Source organism: Diceros bicornis, chromosome 29 (assembly GCF_020826845.1).
Source record: "Diceros bicornis minor isolate mBicDic1 chromosome 29, mDicBic1.mat.cur, whole genome shotgun sequence".
NCBI classification, from domain to species: Eukaryota; Metazoa; Chordata; class Mammalia; order Perissodactyla; family Rhinocerotidae; genus Diceros; species Diceros bicornis.
In genome coordinates, this window is record NC_080768.1 from 35,026,186 (window position 1) to 35,051,278 (window position 25,093).

At 49.1% G+C, this 25,093-nt stretch overlaps 1 protein-coding gene across 6 annotated transcripts in view; it reads right to left on the reverse strand.

Moving 5' to 3' along the window:
- FGFR1 (fibroblast growth factor receptor 1) overlaps positions 1-24,261 on the reverse strand; it is a 48,602-nt gene extending 24,341 nt beyond the window's left edge. For 4 of the 6 annotated variants that reach the window (XM_058525242.1, XM_058525241.1, XM_058525239.1 and 1 more), the window contains exons 1-2: positions 23,641-24,260; positions 15,074-15,252 (exon numbers count right to left, since the gene is read on the reverse strand). In XM_058525242.1, the coding sequence (XP_058381225.1) occupies positions 15,074-15,164 (91 nt within the window). In that variant the 5' untranslated portion in view covers positions 15,165-15,252; positions 23,641-24,260. Of the gene's footprint in view, positions 1-15,073; positions 15,253-17,328; positions 17,460-23,640 lie in introns of all 6 variants that reach the window. The other 2 variants (XM_058525240.1, XM_058525243.1) reach the window with 2 other exon arrangements.
- Between the last annotated feature and the right edge of the window lie 832 nt (positions 24,262-25,093).

Here is a 25,093-nt window from a genome sequence, read left to right on the forward strand (position 1 = left end):
TTACAGCTTACAGCTGAGTTGATGACCTCTGATGACCCCTGCCTGACTCCACTGAGAAGATTAAGAACATTAGGCAAAGGGGCTTGTCAACCCTTCCCTTGGGCCAGCTCTCCTGATCGAATATCCTCAGACTGTTCCAGCTCTCAAGCCCTGAGCCGTCAGCACGGGCACTCCGCGTCCCCTCCCCTCACACTCCTGAGGGCCTCAGTTTATCTCCTCCTCCTCTAGAATCTGGAGCCTCTCCACCACCTCCCCTCCCCCACTCAGCTGCCCAATATCCCAGTTCTGCCTCTTCAGCCCAATACCCTGACTGCCCCTTTTATTTTGCTTTCTCCTAAAATGCCTTTCTCCTCCCATCTCCTCACCACTTCCCTAGACATTAAAACTCATTCTCCCGAGACTTCTCCAACTACATTCTTCATCCCATTTTTAATGTGACTTACAAATGCTCATGGCTTTCTCTTGCACTTATTCATCTGCTTGGCTGTGGGTTGGTCCATAAGTACATGTCTTATCTGCCCTCTGAGGTCAGGAGCGGTGTCATCCACATTATACAGTCCAAAGGGCAGAGGGCTTGAATAACCGGCTCCAACAAACTCCAGGCAGATGTCTCACGGTTGCGATTTCTGTCATCCCTACGAAATCCTTTTGATTCTGGATTTCTGGGTTAAGAAAATTAGGGGAGAACGGCCATCCTCTTCAGTAACATGGGGGAGCTGGTGGTCCAGGAATGTTTACAGCCTTGGCACAAACTCCCCAGAGATAAATGAGGGGGCAATTGTGGGTGGGGGAGGAACTCGGGGTGGCTTTAAAAACAACTTAAAAGGAACACAGAACAGCGCAGCAGGGCTCTGGGAGTCCTCCGCACAGGTTTTTTATTACATTATTTTGGTTTTGAAATGGAACTGAAAACTTACTTTAGTCTGGCAAGACCAGGCCAGAGGGTGAACAACTATCACTCTGCAAGGATTGGGGTACAGAGAGGGAGCCCTAAAGATACGTGGTTCTCTGAACCCACGATGTCCCCAGATACAGGGAAAGCTGTGGAAATGGGGGACACAGGCATGTGTGGTAGGGGAGACAGGGACCCCAAGTCAATTAGCGGGGTCAGACACCCTGATCCAGCAGCACTCACCAGTCCCCCGACCCAGGGGATTTGGAGAGTAGGGTTTTTTTTAATAGAAAAAGGGAAAGAAGTAAGAAGGACCATTTTGCATGCAAATGGGCCACTACCAGAAGAGCCCATTAAAATGTAAAAACTCCACATTCAGCCTGACAAAATGGTGCAAACTGCTGTGTTTGCCAGAGGGGCAGCAATACAGCTCCCGACAAAGGGGCCGAGGAACAATGGCGGGCTGAATGGCCTCTGTCAGCAGGTCCCCTCGCGCGTTGCCATGGGGACCCCACCGGGGCTTACTAAAGGTATTTCCTGAGGAGAAAGGCAGTGCACACATGCCCAGGCAGCCCGGCTAATCCTGACAGGAAGCCATCGCCATTCACCAGCCCAGGGGCTTGGGGCCGGAGTTTTGTTTTGTTTTTATTAAAAAAAGATTTCGGTCTTTTGTGTGTCCCACCTTGTCACTGTAATTTAGTGCAGAGCCACTTGCGCTGGCCAAAGCCACAGCCAGGGCCCTGTGCCTGGCCCAAGACCCCCCAAAACCAGCTCCCCAGGAGTTGGGCAGGAGGAGGCCCAGGCACGCAGAACCCCACTCCGGAGAGCCAGGCTGAAAGTGCCCTGGGCCCAGACTTTTGTGTAAACCTTCAAACAGATGTTGTGGGGGCAACACAGCATCAGATCGGAGGCTGGGGTTCAAACCCCTGTGCCGGGTTCTACCTGCTGCCTCCTCCATACCTGTAGTTTTTTCCCTCCCAGGGATGGTGCTCCTAATCAGCACCAGCATCCCCCACCTCCCCTCTATCTCCCACCATGGGGAGAGCACGCTCAGGCTGGGGAGAAGGGCTGTAATTAAGTGATTAACAAAGGAATGTGCCCAGGAGTTGTTTTAAAAGAAATTTCCCTTCTTCCTCTCTCCTCAGCAAAAGCTCTCACCCCAACTGTTTACTACTGACACCCGGAGCCGAGAAGTCTCTTCCTACACCCATTTCCCCAAAGGGTTCCCAGACACTGCTTCTCTCCCGCCTACCTTCCCAGGAAGGCAGAGTTGCCCTGGGAAGAGGAAAGTTCACTTGGGACATGCAGGACGCGTAGAGCCTGCTCACCCAAGAAGATGCCCAAGATGGATGCCCTGCAGCCTCAGGGAAGGGTGGTCTGAGTTCCCGGTTCCTAGAAGTTCGTGTCACCGTTCCACATTTGGTACCAGAGGAATTCAGCCTTGGCAGATTCAGGGAAGAAAGCCAACCACACAGCTGGCGGTGGAGACAGAAATTCCTGTGTGACAAGTGGCCCCCCAGGACACAGTTGCGGGTAAATTAACATTTCCTGAGCAAACTTGTATGTGGAAGGAGCCGGCTCCAATAAAGATAGAAAAATGAAGGAGGCTCTACACATTCATTATGATTTGAACCCAGGTCTGTGCGTTTGCAAAGCCCATGCTCTTGCATGTAGGCCTCCCCCAAAACAGGTTTTGAACCTGACATTTTGAAAGAATCATAAAGAGGAAAATCGATCACTTCGGAGGCATTAAGACTGTGCCCAACAATTCCCCTTGACACTCAGGAAGCTTCTAAAGCCATGTTGGCTGGTCCTCTTTTACAGAAAGGAGTTACAGAGGCTCTACTCCAAGATGGAAAGCTTTCCCAAAAGAACCTCAAACCTAGTAAGGATCACTATGTGGGCTGTAAGCTGAGGGGACCAAACACTCAGGTGGGGGTCTTCTCCTGCCTTATTAAAAATCACTTCCTAAACTCAAAGCAAAAGTACAAGTGACCACCAACTGTTACCACGCAGAGGTAAGAACATCTTCCACTAAGTTGTAAGGGAAAAGCTGGGCAACTAGCTGAAGTGGTGTATGTGTGTACGTGTGTGTGGGGTGTGTGTGTGTGTGCGCGCGCGCGCGTGTGTGTAGGGGTCCTGCTGCTGGAAGGGGAGCTCAGACCCTCCCACCACTGGCCCGGAGCCCAGGCCTCCCAGCCATGTGTCTGCAGCTGCGACCTGTCATGCACTTCCTGGTCTGGGTTCTGTAATGGAAAGATCATTACGAGTGGGGGAGGAGAGTGAGAGGAATCAACAGCAAAGAGGTAACCCTGCAGCTCCCACTCCGCTGCGCTCTGACCTTCAAGTCCGGTCAGGTTCCTTAAAGAAAAGAATGTATTGCCCTCCCCCCACCCCACTCCCTACTAGGGCCTCTGGGCGCCCCCTGCCCCACACACTCAGCAGAGCTTGTTGGGGAAGGAAACACCAGCAGCTGGGCAGGCAAAAGTTGCCGCTCCCTAAACTTGCTGATGAATTAGTAGCGGGCTCAGCTGTTTCAGAATTTGCCTTTGGGCTCCCCCCAAACCTCAATGGGTGCTTGAAAGCACAATTCACCAGAGCTCTCAGCACCCCATCGTGCCTGCCATCTCCGCTCCCTGTCCAGTCCCATTGATGCAACGGTGGGTCTGGGTCTGGGTCTGGGTCTGGGTCACAGAGTCCTGGGTAAGGAGGGTCACTGCCCACCGCAGGGGGGAAAGGAATGGGCTCTTCATAAAGTTACTTGTTTTTCAATGTTAAAGAAATCCCTTTTATTTTTATATGATGAGAATAAAGGGAATGAACATCCTTTTAAAATGAAATGATGTAGAAAGGTGGTTGCCAGGGGCTGGGGGAAGGGAGAATGAGGAGTTAGCGTTTAATGGGTATAGAGTTTTGCTCGTGGAAGGTGAAGAAGTTCTGGAGATGTATGGTGGTGATGGCTGCAGAACAATGTAATATACTTAATGCCATCGAACTGTACACTTAAAAATGGTGAAAATAGTAAATTTTATGTTATGTATATTTACCACAATTAAAAAAATGGTAATGGTAGTGGGCAGTGTTGGTTTTTTTAAAATGTTCTATGTGGCAAAATAAGTTGTCAACCCTATGTAGGTTCCAAAAAATTGAGGGGAAATTTGACCAGCCCACGAAATCTAAAAATCTGGGACCACTGGTCTGTTCCACAGAATTACAGGATAGCGGGGACCCAGAGGATCCATCGACGTACCCCGTATTCATTCTTCAATCGCTCTCCTTCAGACACACCAGGAAAGTTGAGCATTTAGTAGTACTCTCTGTTTTAAGAAATTAAAATAACATGGTTTAGGAATTTTTCTACCTGAGATGGCATGGCTCTCAGGTAGAGAGCAGATGGAAGAAGCTTGAGGGAAGAAAAGGGCCAATATGGACACTGGGGCCTCCTCTGCTCAGACGACCTGGGGGATCTTGAGCAATTAGAATCCTAAGGGAGAGATTCCTACTATGCGCAAGGGTCAACATTCCAGATGTCCTAAAGGATGAGAGCCTAGTTTGAAATCCTTGTAAAAACCATTGAGTCCCAAACTCTGCTTGAGCCACAGGTGGTTGTAATTGGCTGGTACAGGGAAAAGAGCATCTGAGTGGAAATCACTCAGAAGACAGGCCCTACCACTAACTGTGTGATCCTGGGCAAGGCACCTCCCCTGTTGGGCCTCAGTTTCCTGAACTGTGAAATGTGAAGGCTGACTGACTGGACAAGCTCTAGGCCCTCTCCAGCTCTAACCAACATTCTAAGTTTCTACTGGACCTCACAAGTTGAGCATCACTCACTGCCATCGCCTTCTGCCCCCAAGAGCAAAGAGCTCCCTCTGGTGTGAGGAAAGGCAAGGGGATTCTGTTGTGTTCACAGGGCTCTGGCCATCAGCACCTTGAATAAATGCTTCCCTTCATCCCTTCTCTCTGGCCCATGATGTTCTCGTCAGAAGAAGCCTTAGAATGGAGGACATGGAGTAGCCGAGAGGCTGTGACTGGCAGACAGCTGGCAGCCCAGGTATTCTAGAAGAATTTATTTCACTGTCCTTGTTTGATGCTCATGATGTCTTATCCCAAAAGAACTAGCTGGCAAAACAATTTTAAAAATGGATTGGGAGTCTGAGGCTAGTGGAGGAGGGGAACATTATAAAATAAATGCCACTTTCAAATGTACCCTCTGGGCACTAATAAAGTCTTGATTGCTCAAATAACATCGAGAAAAGTTTCGAATGCCAAAGGTAGAACTTCATTCAGTAGTTAGTCAAGGAACCTGACTCTTCTAAGGCTCAAAAGCTAATTCCTAAAACCTAAGGAAAATAAACCTTAATTCCAAAAGTAAACTCTGAAGTTTGACAGTAAAGGAGCAGAGATTTCTGAATGCAAAAGGACTCTTCTAACTGGCTGGAGACCTAATCAGCATTCCAAAGGCAGTGATAATTGACTTACAGCCCCAAGCAACATGGAAGCAGGAGGGCATTCCAGGAAGAGGGTCTCCATCCTCCCAGGAAAGCTCTCAGACCCACTTCCTACTCCTTGTCATTCCTCCCTCCCCACTACCCCCAGGCAAACTGCCACCTTTCCCAGCTCCCTCCCTGCCCGTTTCTCTTCCTAGACTCTCTGATGTTCCACCTTCCTCACCTCTGCTCTCAGTACAGGGGTTAGAGATGTAGGCATTGGTATCAGACCTGAGTCTTAACTCTAGCTCCACTATTTATTAGCTGTTAACCTTGGCAAGTTTTTGTTTGACCTCTCTGAGTCAGTTTCCTAAACTGTTAAATGGAAACACCTCCCTTATAGACTTTTTTGAGTGAGAATTAATTGTTATCAGAGATTCTCAAAGTGCAGTCCCCGGAATAGCAGCATCAGCATCCTCTGGGAACTTGTTAGAATTCCCAAGCTCGGGCCCTGCTTCAGAATGAAGAGCTGTGCAAGTGGAGTGCAGCAATGGTCTGTGTGTGTGTGTGTGTGTGTGTGTGTGTGTGTGTGTGTGTGTGTGTGAGAGGAAGATCAGCCCTGAGCTAACATCCGTGCTAATCTTCCTCTTTTTGCTGAGGAAGACCGGCTCTGAGCTAACATCTATTGCCAATCCTCCTCCTTTTTTTTCCTCCCAAAGCCCCAGTGGATAGTTGTATGTCATAGTGGCACATCCTTCTAGTTGGTGTATGTGGGACACGGCCTCAGCATGGCTGGAGAAGCAGTGTGTCGGTGCGCGCCTGGGATCCGAACCCAGGCCGCCAGCAGCGGAGCGCGCGCACTTAACAGCAAAGCCATGGGGCCGCCCCATGAATTACACTTCTTAAATGAGTCACTTATTGTGCAGTTGATGCAAAACCCGTGGATATGGAGGGCCGACTGTATTCATTGTACTACACCATTTATATAAGGGACTTGAGCATCCTCACAGGTTCCTGGAGCCAATCCCTGTGGAGACCGAGGGATGACTGTATTTGCTATGTCTAGTGAGAGTAATCTGGCCCTAACCCATGGTGAGGCTAGCGGTAGGGATGGCATGTGTCCTGGGCCTCCCATTCCAGAGGGGCCTCCAAGACTTTCAGTGTTTTTTCCCCAAAAGGTTACACAGATATTTACTGACAGAACTGGAAGAAAATATTTACCACACAACTTTCAATAAACCTGTGTTCTGTTCCTACCCTTCAGATAGTATACTACAAATTAATATATATTTTTTAAATCCTGTAATTATTCTGTGACTAGCCCAATTACATTGTAATACATATTTTTGTTTAAAACATTAATTTGTTAAATGTAAACACTAAGAGAAACAAAACTTCAGGACCCACCCCTTTTTTACATTTCTTCGTGTTTTAAATATATATATACTGGTAGCCTCAAAACAACGCTAATCCTCCAGCCTCTTTGAACCTTCTGACATCCATCAGACACTGTTGGACCACAACCCTTTCAGAAGCAATCTACTGTCTGGACAATACCACTACATTCTAGAATAAGTGTGACCTACAAAGAAAACCCAGGTGTGGCTTTGGCACTTTGGGGACCTCTGATCCTAGACCTTCTCCAAGTAGGAGGTCTCAGCTACACTGGAAAAGGCAGCCTCAATGAGGTTTTTGTTCTATTGATTATTCTAGGCTAGGGAACCACTTTCATCAGGGCAGCTCATAGACCTATGACCGATGCATAACCTCGCAGTAAAAGCAGAACGTCACTCAAGAAATGGCAGAGCTGCTCTTACCGCAATCACACACATGTACACACCACCCCAGAAGGGAGGTGAAGGCTGATTCCTGCGAGATAAAGGGGATGGACCCTGCAATGTTTAAATTCAAATGTTAGTCTGCCTGAATTTTGGGGGGAAACTCAATTCGATATAAGGATGCAGAGTAATACACTGGAAAAAATACTGGAGTCAGACCTAGCTGAGTCTGAATCCCAGTTCCACATCTCACAACTATATGACCTTAGACAGTTACTTAACTCCTTGAACCTCAAGTTTCCTCATCTGATTACGGGAATGCAACCCATGGCCACGGGATCGGTGTAAAGATGTAAAAACGTAAAGATGCAATAAATAATATTTATTATTACTTTAGAAGACCTTTACTGGTATAACCTTTCTGGGGCAATTTGGCACTACGTAATCAAAACTTTTAGAATGTAAATATCATTGGAGACATGGACAAATTTTATTTGTAAAAATATGTTCACTTAAGTGAAAACTATTGAAAATAACTGAAATACCCAATACCTAGAAGACTAGTAAATAAATAAATAAATTTTGGTATATAAATTTTGCACACCCATACAGTGGAATACTACATAGTTATTAAGCTTGATGAAAAAATTTTCTCTACATGGCAATAAATACGTGATTAAGTTACAAACCAGTATACAGTCATGCACCGTATAATGATGTTTCAGTCAACGACGGACTGCATATGCGATGGTGGTCCCACAAGACTAGTACCATACAGCCTAGGTGTGTAGTAGGCTAGACCATCTAGGTTTGTGTAAGTATACTCTATGATGTTCGCACAATGACAATATCGCCTAAGGACACATTTCTCAGAATGTATCCCCGTTGTTAAGCGACTCACGACTGTGTACCGATCACATAAATCCTATTTATGAAAAGTCACGATTGTATAAATCCAAGAAAAAAAGTCTAAAGGAATAGATTCATAGTTAATGGTGATTATTTTTAGATGATGGGAATATGAGTTTTTCTTTTTCTCTTTACAAGTCTATATTTTCTATGATGAATGTAAATTACATATCAAAATATCCACATTTTAAACTAACAATAAAAATATTCTTTCTGATTGCATAGAACTTTGCTCTAGTGGAGGAAACAGCCATACATTAAAAACTCCACATAACGTAAGGCAGAGTAAAGGAAGAGCTAGACAGAAAGTTAAACAGAAGTGGGAAAAAGGAGTGATTAATTTGAAGACAGAGGAAGTCTTCAAGAGGGAGGTGGCCCTTAAGCTAAACCCAACCTAAATCTTAAGCTAAGAGTAGGAATTACAAAAAGGGAAAGGAGAAAAGGATAGGGACGGACATGTCCAGCTAAGGGACCAGAATCAACAATGGTTATGTATGAATGTATACGTTGTACTCAACAAAGAATAAGGAAGAGTCTTGTTTGGCCAGACGGATGGATGAATGGATGGGAGAGAGGGGGAGAGAGGGGGAGAGGGAGAAGGAGAGAAGGAGGGAAGGAAAGAAAGAAAGAGAAAGAAAGAAAGAAAAGTAAATCAGCGAATGAATGGTGAGGGGACCATTAGCCAGAGGCTGGTTTTCTATCCTGGAGAGAACTGAGGAAGGGCTAAGCTCTAAATTCAACTTTCTTGGTTAAGTATTTGAAACTTCAGTCTTGATGGTTTTTAACCTCTTTCCCTGCCCAAGCTCATAACCACTAAGGTCCACTCTTTGCCGAACTCCTTGACCCTCTCACCCACTTGAGGCTCAATGTGCCTACACATCCAGGGCCTGGGAAACACAGCCGCATTCACTCAAATGGCAGGGCCTGCTGCCCCAACATTCACCTCCTTTTACACAACCCATCCCAGGAGACTTGGCCACACCACAACATGTGGGATAAGGAAGGAGCATTGAGTTTCAAGCCCCGCCCAAGCCCAACTTTCTCAGTGTCAGGATCTAACTGGACAGACCCCTCACCCCAGCATTCCCGGTTTGCAAAGAGCAAAGCCTTTAGACGAAGGCACTGGGCACCTCGTTTGGCAAGCAGAAAGGTGAGAGTCGGCCTGAACCAACAATCAGGAGAGGGGAATTCTGAGGGCAGGAGCTCAGTGTCTTGTACCATACCATGGCCCCACTAAGGGCCAACAAGCTTACCATGGGGGCTTCAGGCAACTTCCCCCCTACTTGGCCATCGCCAGCTGGAGGTCAGAGCAAACACCCAAGTTCAGGAGCAGCCCAGACTCCAGAAGGCTTCTCCTAAGAGGAAACAGGGATTTACTCCAGGCCCTTAAGAGCCCAGGTAGAGTAGTTAACTTTCAGCTGATCACTTGGGGCCTGGGGAGGGGGTAGGGTGGGCAGAGAGAAGAGAATGTGTGTGGTAAGTCTGTGAATGAGCCAACCCTCCAGAATGAACAGGGAGGCCTGGGCAGCTGAACTGGGGAGACCAGGAGCGCCAGAGCAGCTGGACTTTCCCCGGTCAGCAGGGAAACAGTTGTCTCATTTCCAGACTTTGGGGAAGGAAGGAAGAGGCAAAGGCGGTGTCTACAGGGTGAGCTGGAGCCCCCAGCGGCCCCAGAGGAATGAGGCACTGTAAAAACAGGGCGCAGCTGCTGGTCAGGCTCTCTGACCCTGGACCTCGCCCTCCAGGATAATGACTCCCCAGAACTCACTTCTCCCAAGGCCATCCATCACCGCGCCAGACACAAGCCATCACTCACTGCTTCTGCCTGACCAGGAGCAGGCACCCGGCCGAGCCCTGCTGACCCACCTCTGTGCTGGGGCCACCAGTTCCAAAGGAGTCCCTGACACACTCTCTCCAGTTCCTGCCCACTCCAGACTCCAGGTAGTTACAGAAACCAGGTGACAGAATCCTGGCCTGATTCTTTGTTTGGGCTCCCTCCCCTCCCCCACCTGAGGCAAGGGCTCTGGACAGCCATTTGTTCTTCCCTGAGAAATTCCTCCTCCCTGACTTCGGGGAGCTGGCTGGCAAAGCCAGAGTGGAAAATCAGTGAAGCTAATGGTGTAGCAATGCAGAAGCTAGAGCCAAGAACACAGCCCTGGAGTGGCTTTGCTGCACTTGCCCAGTGTGGTCAAGCAGGACACGTGAGTGTGCCTCCCTCACATTCTCTCACATGCTGAGGTGGGTCCTCCCTACCCTCACCCTGCTCAGCTCAGCTATGGGAACACTTGCAAACACACCCTTTCAAAGGCACTGTAGCCAGTTCTCTCTGGGGAGAGGGATGTGGGACAGAGCAGATCCTCTGGGGAAACCTGGTAGCTAAGCACCCCGAGATTCCTACAGACTTACATCCTCCACCCTTGTTCTCAAGTGGGTCATCCATATCACCTTCTGCTCCATGTAATTCCACTCGCCTTCTGGCAGAGGGTGAAGAAGCTCCTCTTAAACATCCAGTGTGAATTAGAAGTAAACAGGTTCTTTCACAAGAAGACATTATATTGGGGACAGAGCGCTCCTGCATGTGTCCCACGCAGCCACTGGACACTGGTCTTCCCACCACGGCAATCGGCTGCAGCCAGTGGGATTGCAACCTGTCTGAGGCTGGTAGTGGGATACCTTCTGGTACCTATTTGAGGCTCCCCCTGCAGCCAGGCTGAAATGCATACCCCTTTGGGCCAAAGACAGCTGTGAGACCCCTTGTGGGGGCTTGCCTGGGGCAGCCAGGGCCCTACAACTTGAAGCTGGGGCAATGCCTGTGGCACCACTGGCAGCCTCTCCCCCATGGGCGCAGGTTTCTGCAGAACACAAAGACAAAGCCTTGCTTTGTGGCGCCCGGCATCCAGGGGGCTTGCAGCCAGAAATGGAAACGTGCGGCTTTTCCATTAAGTGTAACCTCTCCCCCTTCAACCGGCCACCAGAATCCTTCAAATCTGGGTAGGTGGGAGGAGCTGTAAACCCTCAGCCCATTAAATCGCTTATTAGTTGCAGGTTTCTGAGCATGTAGGCAAGTATTTTGAGACTGCCAGTCTCATACTGTCTCCTCGTCCATGGGGTCTGGGGTGTTTAACTACGTGAATGCTGAAAAGGGGGCAGGACCCCCACTCCCAACTGCAAGAAGTGGCCTTGCAAGCAGTTTTGAATTCACCCACTTGCTTTTCCCCAAGACTTATTCTAAAAGAGAGAAAAATACACAGAAACAACCCTCCTCAAGCTCAACCCATCTTTTAAGTTGGTGCTTATCTTTTTAAAGGGGCATTCTACCCCTGGGCCCATAACCCAGCTTCAGTCTAACCACACACAACTCCCTCTTTCCTTAAAGCAGGATCTGAAACAAGCTTCACCTCTTTAATATCCCAAACCAGAGAAGGGAAGAGAGAGAGAGAGGAGGGAGGCTGGTTTTCCTGGAACCCTTACTAACTCAACTTTCCAAGGACAGCCAGAAACTCCAGGCCCTCCCCACTCCCTCAGGAGCATTTGCAGACTGGGGGAAGGGCTCCCAACACACACACACACACACACACACACCCACACACCCACACACCCACAAACCCTTTCTAAATGGGAAAAGCTCTCAGTGTGAGCAGGGTTTGGGGTGGTTTGCTTTAAACTTTCGGACAAACCTTTTATACACAGATTATGGTCTTTTCTGAAGACAACAGCAGCATTATTATTTAACAATCAGCAGGGCCAGGACTATACAATAATGCTTTACATTTGTGAGATACCTTATGGTTTATAAGCTCGGAGACAGATTTTCCCTGTGACTTCACAGCAGTTCTCTGAAGACAGTGGGGCACGTGTTCTCCATCACAAAGCTCAAGAGGGATAGGAGAGGGACTTAACCAAACAGAGAACTGGGACTTGGAGAACAAGTCCAGTGGATTTCCACTTCTTTGTCCTAAGGCATTCCAAAATCCACCCACAAAACAACAAGCCCCTCACCATGTGGGGTCTCCTTTGGGGTTCTAGGAAAAGATACCCACAACTGCCATTTACTGCCTGGTACACAGGCACTGTTCTAACAGCTTTGCATACATGCCCATTTGATATTCACAATGACCTTAGAAGTAAATGTTCATTATCAATATATTTTATAGAGGCACAGAGAGGAAGTTTCCTAAGAGCCAATGGTCAGTAAGAAGTGGAGCCAAAATCAAAACCAAGGAACTCCAGGGAAAACATAGCCCACACAAAGACGTGTACACGAATGGTCACGGGAGTTTTAGTAATAACAGCCAAATGGCCATCAACAGGTGAATGGATACACCTTCACCATATAATTCTGTTATATGAAATTCTAAAATAGGCAAAACTAATCTACAGTGACAGAAAGTGGATCAGTGGTTGCCGGGGGTCAGTGCTGCGAAGGGGACTGACTGCAAAGGGGCATGAGGGCAGTTTCGGGGGTAATGAAAATGTTCCATTTCTTGATTGGGGTGTTACTCGGGACGTTACATTTACCAGAACACATTGAACCATACACTTGAAATTGGTGTACTTAATAGACTGCAAATTATATCTCAATTAAGTTGATTTTTTAAAAGCGGCGGTCTAGCTTCAATCTTCACTGCCATAGCCTCCTAACAGCACCCCGTCCACCTTGCCTACTCCCTCCCTCCCGTTTGTGGAGCCTGTACTTTGTCTTCATCAAAAACCTTCAGCCCCTGGTCCATCCTCCACCACCACCTCAGCTTCCTTTCCCAGTGTGCAACCACCAGCTTCAATGACCACCCCTCACCAGTACCCCCTAGAATTCCTTACGCTCGTGCCCTTGGACATCCCCTTCCTGCTTACAAGTGCCCAGGCCCGGGGTCCACACTATTTACTTTCTCCACCCTCCATTCTTGGGCTGCAAGAGTTTGTCAGAGAAAGCTTAAAAAAAAAAAAAAATACTTTAGGGTCCGTCATAAATCCATATTCTCAAACCTCATCCAAGCCCTTGTTGCTTTGGGACTCCCAAGACCGTCTACACTGTGGCTGATCCAGATCTTCTCGCTCCTCACAAACCTCCCTCCCTAACTCACTCCCTTTCCTCTCATCTCATCCTTTGTGTCCAGTCACCCAGAGTTGACATTCAACTTACTTAAAGATTCTATTTCTATAGTGTCTCTGCTATTTTTCCTTCCTTTACACTCTCATGGCTCCCACCCTAGTTCATCCCTCACTTCCTCTAGCTAGACATTCAAAACAACAATCTAAAGTCTTTCTGGCAATAGTGGCAGCAGCAGTAATAACCACTAACACTTTACCTGTAAGTGCTTCTCTGGATTAGCTCATTTAATCCTATATTATTGACACCATTTTAAGGATGAGCAAACTAAGGCTTCGTGTAGTTGAGTAATTTGTCAAAGCAAGTAATGCAGCTATGAAGTGGCGGAGCAGGATTTAAACATAGGTCTATCTGAGTTCTTCCTCCCCTCCATCCAAATTCAGCTGCCAGATTAATTTTCTGAAAGCTGGATCATGTCACTACCTGCTCAAGACTTGTCAAGATTCCCAGTATCTACCCATTTAAGTGTAGTTCCCTCAGCAGGGCATTAAGGCCTTTCATGTGCTAACTCAATCAACTTTTCCAGGCATTACTTCCTACAACCACCCACTCATCAGGCAAATCATTCTCTATATCCCTTATACATCCCACCTCAGGACCCGCACTCATGCTATTCCACCTTCACTTCCCCCTTCCAAACCTCTACCCATCCCTCTAGATCCATCTCAGATGCTCTCTGCTCCCCTCTTCCTCTGCATTCCCACTGCATTTTGTTAGAATGCCACTGTGTGGTTTAAACACGGCCTACCTTAATTTCGTTACCTCTGTACTTGTCTCCCCCCACCTGACGGTAAACTCCTTCTGGGCAGAGACAGTCTCTCTCACTTTGGGTCTCCAGTATGTTCTAGCTCAGGTCTTGCATTCAGTTCTGTTACTGAATGCAACATTCACCTGCCTGCTCCAGCCAGTGGACCTTCTAGAAAATCTCACACACCCTTCCCTCCTCCTTCTCCATCACCATATAAGTGGACAAATATTCTCACTCACCATTCCTCATTTAAACAAGTCCTGATAGCCGAGACGGATGGCCCTTTAAGTGCAGCCACCACGTCACATGCACACCTAAGCCTTTCATCCACTGCCTGCCAACCCTCTCTATTTATGTGATCAGCCACTGAATCACAAGCCACACTACCCTTTGGCAACAGAAATGCCCAAATATTAGTTCTCAAAGACTCAAAAGCCACCAGGTTGCTGTACCTATAATCTCCATGAAATATTTTCACAACTCCAGCAAACTCCATGAGCAGCGGGGCAAGTCCTTCCTGTTACTAATAATCTCTCTGAATTCTCATCAGGCTATAGATCTCTACCAGCTCCCATGCCCCACAATGCTCCCTAGTTCTCAATCTCTTTGGAATCCCCCCAGCAATACATATCCAAAGTGAACCAGTCAGCAGGCCTCCCAACAGGGCCTGTGAGATGTGGTCAAGGAAGGCAAAATGGTAGGCATGTGGCCATGACTGCTGACCCCCATAGAAGATGTATCTTTGAAATAATTTTCTAGAAGCCAGAGGTCTATATCAAGCTCCCACATCCCTCAACATCCCCTGTAATCTGATCCAAGTTCTAAACCCAAATTCATTGGTCACTCACTCCCCACTGCATCGTCCAACCCCATTTTATACATCATCTAGGTTAGGGAGCCAGCTCTTGGGTCCCAATCAGAAGTTTTTTTCAGGAAGAGAAAAGCATAAACCCACCCTGAGCATGTCACCTCTGGCAAATGGATGTCACCAGCCTTCATGACCCAACCTCTGATGAAGTTGTTTACATTTATAACCAGCCTCAAATCAGCCCAGGTATCTTGGGAGTCTTTCCTACAGGAAAGGACCCTTTGCTCCACCTGGCATGGAGCCTTCCCAGTTTACCACATGACCTCCAACCACACCACCTCCGTCCCAGCCTGCCCTGTTTCCGAGGGCCAGAAGTCCGGGCTGACTCTCAGCCCCTGCCTTACCTTGTTCAGGCAAAGTCGGGCCTGGCCTGGCAGTGCAGAGTGTGGCTGTGACCAGCACAGCCCAGAAGAGGAGGCACTTCCAGCTCCACATCCCAGTTCTGCAATTAGAGGTTGGTGACAAGGCTCCACACCTCCATGGAGACTCCGCCTTGAGCTTGATCTTCCTTTTCAAGCTGACTCTGAGGAAAGAAAAAAAACCAAAGTTAGGAGGGTCTTCATGGTGATGGGAGGCAAGGAGAAAAAGAAGGTAAAGCATGTCACAGAGTCGCTCTGTCAGAAGGGTGCTTAAAGCAATAACTGACTCCTTCAGGCACAAAGAAGGGAATTGTGGTCCTGCCCCAATGTTGAATTTGAGGTTACAGGCCTTAATTAGACAAAAGAGAGCTTTAATTCAGTTCTACAACTATTTATTGAGCGTGGACTACGTGCAAGCCTTGCTGGGAAAATTTTCATGAAGTTCTCCCAGGCATAAGCCCCAAGACTGTTTGTGCTGGGAAAGCGAACAGCCTCATGAGAGTCCCAAATGTGGGCAAGGGCTTCACAGAGTATGGTGGGATTGCAAGAGACCTGAGTACGCTGACGACTCCCCAGTATAAGCCCTCACTCCTTCTAGGGCAAACCAATCCTTTGGTGAGGGATAAAGAGAGATGAATTATGGAACAAGCCAAGGATGCGGAAATGGGAGCCAAGTAAGATGCTGACCCTCCCTGGACCTATACAATGAGGAAGCTGAAATAAGTGATCTCCGGGGCTCTTCCTTTTTGTCTTAAACTGTACGCATCACAGGGATCTGTGGTTCTACAAGCTTCCCTCATGGATAGAACACAACTCTCACCAACTACTTAAAAAGGGCCTCACAGTGTGGAACCATGAGGTGGCTCCGGTTCTCCTTCCCATGCTGAAAGGTGACAGCTGACGTCTGACAGAAACGAATCCAGAAGTGGGGAAAAAGGTCAGAGCCAAAGGGCTCTTGCAAGGGTTGACTCAAAGATGGCTCATGCCAGCCCCGGTTAAAAGCACAGATGGCAGCCCTTTACCCTTCTCGTCTGGAGTGGTAACATTTACAACAATTCCCTAGGGTCTCAACGAACAACAGATTGTTGCTGCTAAACATTTACCAAGTGATAAAGACTTTCTGGGCACTGTTTGGGCTACGTGGGGGTGACCATCTCTGTCTTCCAGGTGGCTTTTGTCCCAAATACTCCAGGGAACCATCCAAGTTATTCAGAGAATCCACTTCCCCGGAACATGCCCTAATGTGGTGCTTCAGCCCTGCCTCCCCCTAGGCCAGACAGGGCCCCTTATGAGTGAGTCAGCCCTGGCTGGCAGAAAACCCCCCAGATTCTTGGCTTCGTTCACAGGCGCTCGCCAGCGGGTGTATGCATGCACTACTGCTAGCTCCCTCCCAAGGCTTTCCTAAAATTTTTTAATGATTTCAAATCAAAGGAGAAGTAAACATTTCTCTTTTCTTTTTCTAAGTTTAGGAAAGGGACTAGAAGAGACAGAATAGAATAAATATTTACTGAATACCTACGTGCCAAGCATGTACTAGGTAGAATTTGTAACTATAAAACTTCATTTCTTCCTCACTAAAAACTTATGAGGGGTAGGCATTATTATTCCCCTTTAAGGAATGGGGAAACTGAGACTCAGAAAGGTTAAGTACTCTGCCCAAGGACCTGCAGCCGTAAGCAATAGCACGGGACTCACACCACTTGGGTTTTCAGATGCTAGAGGGCAGGATGGGAGGAAGCAAATAACAGGTTGATCGAGCCTGGCTCTATCTGACACAAACTCATTTTCTCCAAAGGGTATATCACTGTGCCATAAAGAAACCAAGCAGATAAGGACAAGTCCGAGGTAACTCTGGAAATGGGAGAGCCTCAATTCTGAATTCCCTTGCTTGAGAGAAAAGATCCTTGGAAGCAGTTCACGGATGTGCCATCTAGGACATAGGATGGGGCACGATTCCTGGCATGGGACAGAAGAGATGCTTGCCATGGGACATCCCTAAACCACATTCCACATCTCATTACATTCCAAAGACACACCAAACGGGTACAGGCCTGTCACCCAGAAAGGTACACCTGCTGAAGAACCTAAGTCACACAGGAATGGCCAGAGTAATGAATGCATTTTTAGTATCCAAAGGGAAAGGGTGGTATCATCTTGAAAAGATTAAGCTTGTTTCCAAATGTAGCAGACAGACAGCTTCCACCACCACTCGGCTACTCTCCCCTGAAATGTCTGCCCACCTCCTCATAGGTGTGGTCTGGCTGCAGACTGCCCTCTGTCAGCTCTGCCATCAATGCACTTCAAACTAATCTGGAAGCTTCCCTGCAAGAGTCTCTTCCTCTCCTTCCCTTCTGGGCCTCAAGCCCCACATCTGTAAAACAAAGGACGTTAAGAAAACACAGCCTCCTGGCACTGACTCCTGGAAGGAGAAGGTAAGTGGGCACATACTCCATTGCAGAAAACACAGTGATGCAAACCACTGGTCCACACACTGCCCGGAACACTAGGGATTGACATCTCCTTCTTCACCCCACCTTCTTCTCTTTCTACTAATTAATGAATTCTTAAAATCCCTTAGGAACCATCTCCTTCCTTCACTGCTTGACAGATGTGACCTGTAGCCTCACAGGTGTACACAGCAGGTTCCTCAGAGACCCTGCAGCTGGCTCCACATCAACCTCTCCCATATCAGTCAGGTCTCCTGGGACTGGCAGCCCAACTCCACCTGGGTGCATTCCCCTCACTGGGGAATGGGAGGGAGGCAAGCACGCACGACATCTCAGTTTTCCCACTTGTCGGAAGGAGCTAAATATTTGCCCTGCCGACATCACGGGTGGTTGTGAGGCTCAAATAGGCAGCGTGGGTGAAAGCGCCCACTCCCGCCTCTCTAAAGTACTAATCAAATGTAGGGAATTATAAACATTGTGCTCTGAGTCACTCCTTGATAGCACTCCTGGGAGATTTTGGTAATTGGAGGCAGGAAGACACAAACTTACTACCTTTACAAAGGTATTTCTCACTATCCATCTCCAAACCCTCTACTCTAGACTTAGCTGCCCCATATGGTGACCACTAGCCACCGTGGCTACTGAGCACCTGAAATGTGGCTAGTTTCAGGGGATGTGCTAGAAATGAAACATACACACCAGATTTTGAAAACTTGGTATGAAAAAAGAATATAAACTATCTCAATAATTTTTTTTTTTTTTTTTTTTTTTTGGTGAGGAAGACCAGCCCTGAGCTAACATCTGATGGCAATCCTCCTCTTTTTGTTGAGGAAGACCGGCCCTGGGCTAACATCCGTGCCCATCTTCCTCTGCTTTATATGGGACACCGCCACAGAATGGCTTGACAAGCGGTGCATCGGTGTGCGCCCAGGATCCGAACCTGTGAACCCTGGGCCGCTGCAGCAGAGCGCGTGCACTTAACCGCTGCGCCACCAGGCTGGCCCCTCGATAATTTTTTATATTGATTGCATGTTTAAATGATAATATTTTGGATATATTGGGCTGAATCAAATATATTATTAAAATGTAAACAAGTGAATGAATTAATAAAAATGAATTTCACTGTCTTCTCTTTACTTAATTTCAAACATGGCTACTGGAAAATCTAAGATTACATGTGGCTTGTGTTATATTTCTACGGGACAGGCCAGTTCTAGGCAACCTCCACGCTCCGACCAAGTGTTTCTTCTTTGCCCTTCCTCCATCTTCAGCAGGCCAAGCTTTCCTAATCTCTGAACCTCACCTCAAAAAGCCACCTCTTCCAAACGGTATGGAGATTCCTCAAAGAATTAAAAATAGAGATGCCCTATGACCCAGCCATCCCACTACTGGGAATCTATCCAACGAACCTGAAATCAACAATCCAAAGAGGCTTATGCACCCCTATGTTCATTGCAGCATTATTCACCATAGCCAAGAAGTGGAAGCAACTTAAGTGTCCCTCGACTGATGATTGGATTAAGAAAATGTGGTATATATATATGCAATGGAATACTACTCAGCCATAAAAAAAGACAAAATCGTCCCATTTGCAACAACATGGATGGGCCTGGAGCGTATTATGTTAAAAGAGAAAGACAAACACTGTACGATCTCACTCATATGTGGAATATAAATCAACATATGGACAGAGAAAACTGTACTGTGGTTACCAGGGGCAGTGCGGGTGGGGGGTGGGCACAAGGGGTGAAGGGAGTCATATATGGGGTGATGGACAAACAAAAATGTACAACCCAAAATTTCACAATGTTAAAAACCATTAAAACATCAATTAAAAAAAAAAAAAAGCCACCTCTTCCACAAGTCTTTCTTGGGGTTTCCAGCTGAGGATCTCATCTCTCTGAATTTCCAAAACACCATGGGATTGCAAGCTCCTTAAGAGCACACTCTACACCTGAACTAACGTTTGTTAATACCGTTAGCACCTAATATGTACACAGCAGATGCTGACACATTAGTTAACTAGATGAATAAATGAATGAAAGAAAGGCTGATTGAAAAGAAACTGATGTAGTTCCTCTTGCAGAAAAGAAGCTGAGAATGCCAGAGAAAAGCAATAGTCAAGTACTCCTGGTTCGCCAGCCAATTCTATTTCAAAGCAAACCAACTGAGACAATTTCTAAACATCTTGATTTCTCAGAATTGAGGAAGTAACACCAAAACATTAATTCCTTTAGACGGGAATAAGACTGATTTCTTAACAGAAATGGTCGCTTTTCCCAAAAATGAGCATTCTCTACTCACTGTTGAGAGTTGACAGGGTAAGGTCTTAATAAACATCTGAACAAAGTTATGCAGCTCAGCTTGCAAAATTTTAATTGGTCCAAGGGAAATGCTAATTATTAAATTTTGAGTCCCTGTAAAAACGTTTCCAAATGTCCTTGGGAGTGAGGTATATAAAAAATTAGTAATTATAAATGAAACACTAACGGATGCAACATAATCTAGGAAACTTTGCTATTGAAGACAGGATGGACTAGTGGACCACCACCATAGTCTTGGCATTGTTCACCCAGGTGAGGGCTATTTACTTGGGGACCAAATGTAGCTTCTTTAATTGCAAGGGGAGTGGTAGTGAGGAGAGAATTTCTGTTTAAGGTAGATGCAACCCCAGGGGGAAAAGCAAATATTCTAGCCCAAGTCTGGTATTTAATCCCTCTGGAAACCCCAGAATCTTCTCTAAAGCTCTACATCTGGACTCCCACCAGTCCCTGCTGCATTCAGACTTTTTACAAAGCTCTTGGGAAGATAAATGCAAGACAAATTTCCCAAGAGGAAATTAAACTCATCTCAAGTGAGGCCTTTTCAGAACAAAACATTTGAATCAATTCTCTCTACCACCTTTTCCTCCAGCAGCAACAGGCTCAAACTTTCCTAGGAAGATCTTAACTAACAGCCATTTTGATGAAGGAGATTAAAAAACGGTGACAAGAAGAAAGCATTCAGAGAAGCTGGTTGCTAAAACGCCAAGCTCATAGGAGTAAATCTATTTTAGGAGTCTTGTTTTGGGTCAACACCCAAAACAAGCAAAAAGCATACAACTAAAAGCAAAACCCCATGGACTTTTCTTGGTCTCCATGGCTAGAGTCTACCTACTTAATGCTCAACTCAATTTTCCTGCCCTCTGGAGTTGGCCAGGAATAAAGATAGCCCAGGCTCAGGGATGCCTGGGTATTCTCATCCTCTCCCTCAAGAGGGGTGGGACAACAGCCATCTGCGATGCTCTTCTTCATGTCTTCCTGTGTTTTTGCTTCACTTGCTATTCTAAGGACGCCTAACGGAACTTTCTAACATTCTCCATGGCGAGAGGCCAAGGAAAAGAAGCACTCAAGACTGTCTACTTTGGAACCAAAGGAAGTGGTGCCCACTCTGGCCCAAATCCCATTTGTGAAAATGCCTCAACATGGACATTTCTACAGGCCTGGTAAAAGCAGGCAGCGAAGGCACACATGTCCAAGAGGCTCTCCATCCGGATGGCCCTCATTAAAAAGCTGACACTCAGCTATGACTAAGAGTAAATGCAACAGATATTTCAAGGAGCTCCCCACTGATGCAGCACACAACCACCCCAGCTGGAGCCGGGCCCCAACACCCTCCCTGTCCCCAAACACCCTGTGCTCCTCTGGGGGTCAGGGGAAACCTCAGGCTTCTCCCACCCAACTGGGGGGAAATATGTAAACAAGTCATTAGGGAGGCAGGTCATGGGTACAGACGGTTGGCAACGGCTCTCCCTTGGTCACTGAAAGGAAGGGAGATGACCCAGGCTTGGGGGTAATTAGCCAGACAGAGGCACGTCCCACGGGGCCCTGCTACTTAGCTTTAAACAAGCCTCAGAGAGGAAACCGGGAGCCTGGGCCAACGGGGGAAAATGGCCACCTTCTGCTAAACAGTCTCAAGGCTAAGGTTCTACAGTTTAGATGGTATTCCAAAAAAAGCGCTGGTCCGGAGGTGCAAAGGGCAGGGCACATGTGCGGAGGAAACAGGCACGTTAATTACCATGTCTAGAGAAAGTGCGATTTCATTACAGCCTCCAAAACTACCGCCCAAAGGAGGAAACCAGAGCGGTGTTTTCAATTTGAAAGAGACTGGAAAGGAGAGGGTGAGAGAGACCAACTCGCCCCACCCTGCCGCCACTTTGGGCCATAAGGTGCTTTCCTACCTTAAAGGATTTTACCAAAACCTCCTCAACAATCCCACCCCTGCTTTCAAACCTGGAGCCGTTATTTAAGTGGCAAACTGGCCCACTTCAATTTCCGGGGACTGCAGCCCAAATAGCTCCTTAAAACGCAAAGGAGCACGCAACAGCCCCCGCCCCCATACACACCCTCGGCCGCCGCGCACGGGCTCGCTCCAGAGAGGGTGGAAAAGGGACGCGTGACGCCACCGCCGGGCGGCCGGAGACCGGACGGCGGGCTCCGGACAGAGTCCGACGCTCCCGCTGCTCCAGCTGTAACTGAAGGGACGAAAAAGCAACGCTTTGGTTCCAGAAACTTCCGTCAGGGACAGTTGTGGGTCAGACCCATGGCCAAAGAGGCCACCTCTGGCAGATGAACCTTTCGCAAGTGACACCCCCTAAGACCTTGGCCCTATCTCCTACGATCCTGCCCACGATGCCTCTTTTCTGCACAAGCTAGAAAGCACCACCACCATCTGATCCTAAATAACCCGAGATCCAGGGTAACCTTCTTTTCTCCCTCAATCCCAAAGCCTCCAAGTCTTAAGAAATTTTACAGAGGAAGGTGGTAAGGACCAGTCGAAGAATCTCAGTTTTAATCTGGGGGAGAGAGAAGGGAGGAAGAGGGATGTTAATAATGTGGCTGCGGTGTACCCGTGTGGGGAGAAACGGAACCAGATGTGGCCGCTACATCTGGAAAATGGGGGGAAAAGTGTTGGGGGTGAAAGACACCCAGAAACTTTTAAATGGACGAACAGCTTCCGGGCCCAGAAAAGAGAAGCTGGTCTCACACCCCCTCCCCAAAGGCGGCTGGCTGCCTTCATAGGACATGTGTTAAATGAACTCCATCTATAACGTCCATAAATTCCTCTGCAGATGAGGGTTCTAGCCCCTCTCTCCCAACCCCAAACATAATGCGAGAGGGGAGCAGGGGGCAGAAGGGTCTGGGCCAGAGAAGCAACATGCATCGCTGCCGAGTGAACCGCACCGGACAAAACCCTCATCCCTTCCCCCACCTCCTAGAACCAGATTGGAACTGAACATTCCCCTCCCCCCGACCCCATAATGGGGCTTAACATCACCCGCTGGGCGCCCTCCCCTTCCCCAAACTTCCGACCCTTTCTGAGATGGACTAAATAGAAGATAACCCCCTCTGGAAAAGGGAATTCCTTTCTCGCTCTCCGCTAAAGCAGATGCAGCCATTTGGTGACGACACCTCCTTAAAACCTAATCGGAGAGAAGCTAACCTACTCCTCCAGTTCCTTGCCTCATCATGCGCCCCCCCGCCAAACCCCGACCCCAGACTTTCCCGGAGGTGGAAAAGGACTTAGAAACACCCTGAATTTTTAGGGTTCCACCCAAAGCTACCTGCTGAATTGGGGTGAGTCCCCAATTCAAAAAAGAGACGGAGTGGAATGCAACACACACACACACGCACACGCGCACACACACACACACTCCCCCTCTCGCTGCCCACTCCCGCCCTCCTCCCCAGTCCGAGGACACTGAGGGCGGCTGCCGCCTTCGCCCCGGCCCTGTCCCTCCCCGGACTCACCGCGGAGCCGCCGCCGCCGCCTCGCCAGCTCCTCAGCGCGAGTTGGCGGAAAAGTTGGGCGGCAGGAGGAGCGGCGGGACGAGCGCGGGGAGGGGGCGCAGAGGCGACGCGAGCGGAGGGAAGGGAGGGGAGACAAAAGGGGGGCGCAGAGCGCTGGGGGGGAGTCGGGAGTTGGAGGGGGGCGGGTAAGGAGTAGAGGGAGGCGCCGGATCCGACTGGGCTTCGGTGGGGAGAGCGCGCAGCCGGGAGGCTCCGGCGCCGGGGGCCGCTCGGGACGCCAAGCCCGCCCCGGATCTGGGGGCGCCGCGGCTCTTACCTCACTCGGCGCTGCGGTTCCGCCTCTGGAGAGTCCGCCGTGGCTTGTGCGGGCGCCCGCGTCCCCGGCTCCGGCCCGCCACCCCCGGGCTCCGCTCGGGTCCTGGCGGGGCCGCAAGAGCCCGGCGGCCGGCGCTCGACTCCCGGTGGCGCTCGGTGCTCGGCGCCTCCAGCTCGGGCGGGAACAATGGAGCCGAAGCTGGTGCCCCGGAGGCGGGGCGGGGGGAGGGCTCCCGTCCGCCGCCCGGGGTCTCCAGACCCTGTGGCCCCCCTTTCCAGAACCGGGCGGCGGCGCCTCAAGCTTCTTGCAGACCGGGCTCCATCGCCCCGGCGCCGCGGCGTGCCCGACTGCAGCCCTGGTACGGTGCGCCCTGCGGGGCGCCCCTCGGACCAGCGAAAAGTCCTCGGTCTCCGCTGCTTTTCCAGCTGCGGCGCGCGCTCGCGGCCGGGGAAGGCGAGGTCGCCGCAATGCGCTAAGCAGAGTCTCGGTCCTCTCCGGACGTTGCCGCCCAGCTCCGGGCACAGCCCGGGCTCCTCCGCGCGCGGCGGCTGGACCAGAGTTCGGGCTCCTGCTCGCTGCCGCCTGCTGCCGAGCCCGCCGCACCAGTGCCCGCAGGAGCGCTCCGAGCGCTGTGCGCCGGCGAGGCGCAAGGGCTCGCTCTCTCACTCCCACCCCGCGCTGGTCCCACCTCCTCCTCCTCCCCCTGCAGCAGCCTGCTGGGCCTTGTAGTTCCCGAGCCGCGGCCCCCGGGAAGGGGGGAGCCGGCGGAGCTGCCTGGAACTCTGCCCCTCCTTCCCTGCACGCTGGTCTCCTCTGGCGCGCGTGCCCCTCCATCTGAGCACCGCCAGGAGGGCGCCCGAATTTCAAGCCGTGGACACATTAACGGGTTAGGGGGTGAGGTTAGGAGACTTGTAGCCCGAAGGTTGTCCGTGGTAGCACGGGCTTTGGAAGTCTGACTGTGTGTCTTGGAGAAATGCTTTTCTCACTCGACATCTCAGTTTTCTCATCTGTAAAAGGGCGATAATAATACTTGCCGCATAGGGTTGAGGATTAAGTGAGGGCTTGGCACATAGTTACTCAAGAAATACAAGCTATTTTTATTCAGGAGAAGGTCGAACCCCTCCTCAGACCCTCTCCTTCCATCTCACGTTCCCCAGCTACATAGTTTTGGTTTGGGGGTCCACGGGGAGCTGGGTCCGGTAAATTCTACAGCGCACTTCTTGGCCTCCAGAAGTCTCCAGCCTGCAGTAAATGTTTCGAAAGTAAAGAATGAGTGGAGGGAGCTGGAGGGTGTTGCTAGTTTGGAAATTAATCCGTTCCCACCCAGGGCACTCTCCAGCACTCTATGGAACCCCAGGAAAAGTGGCTAAAATGCCCTTTCCCCTGGGTCCTTCCATAGGATGGTATAATCTAAGTGGTTCCCTAATCCAAATGTACATGAGTCCTCTGAGGA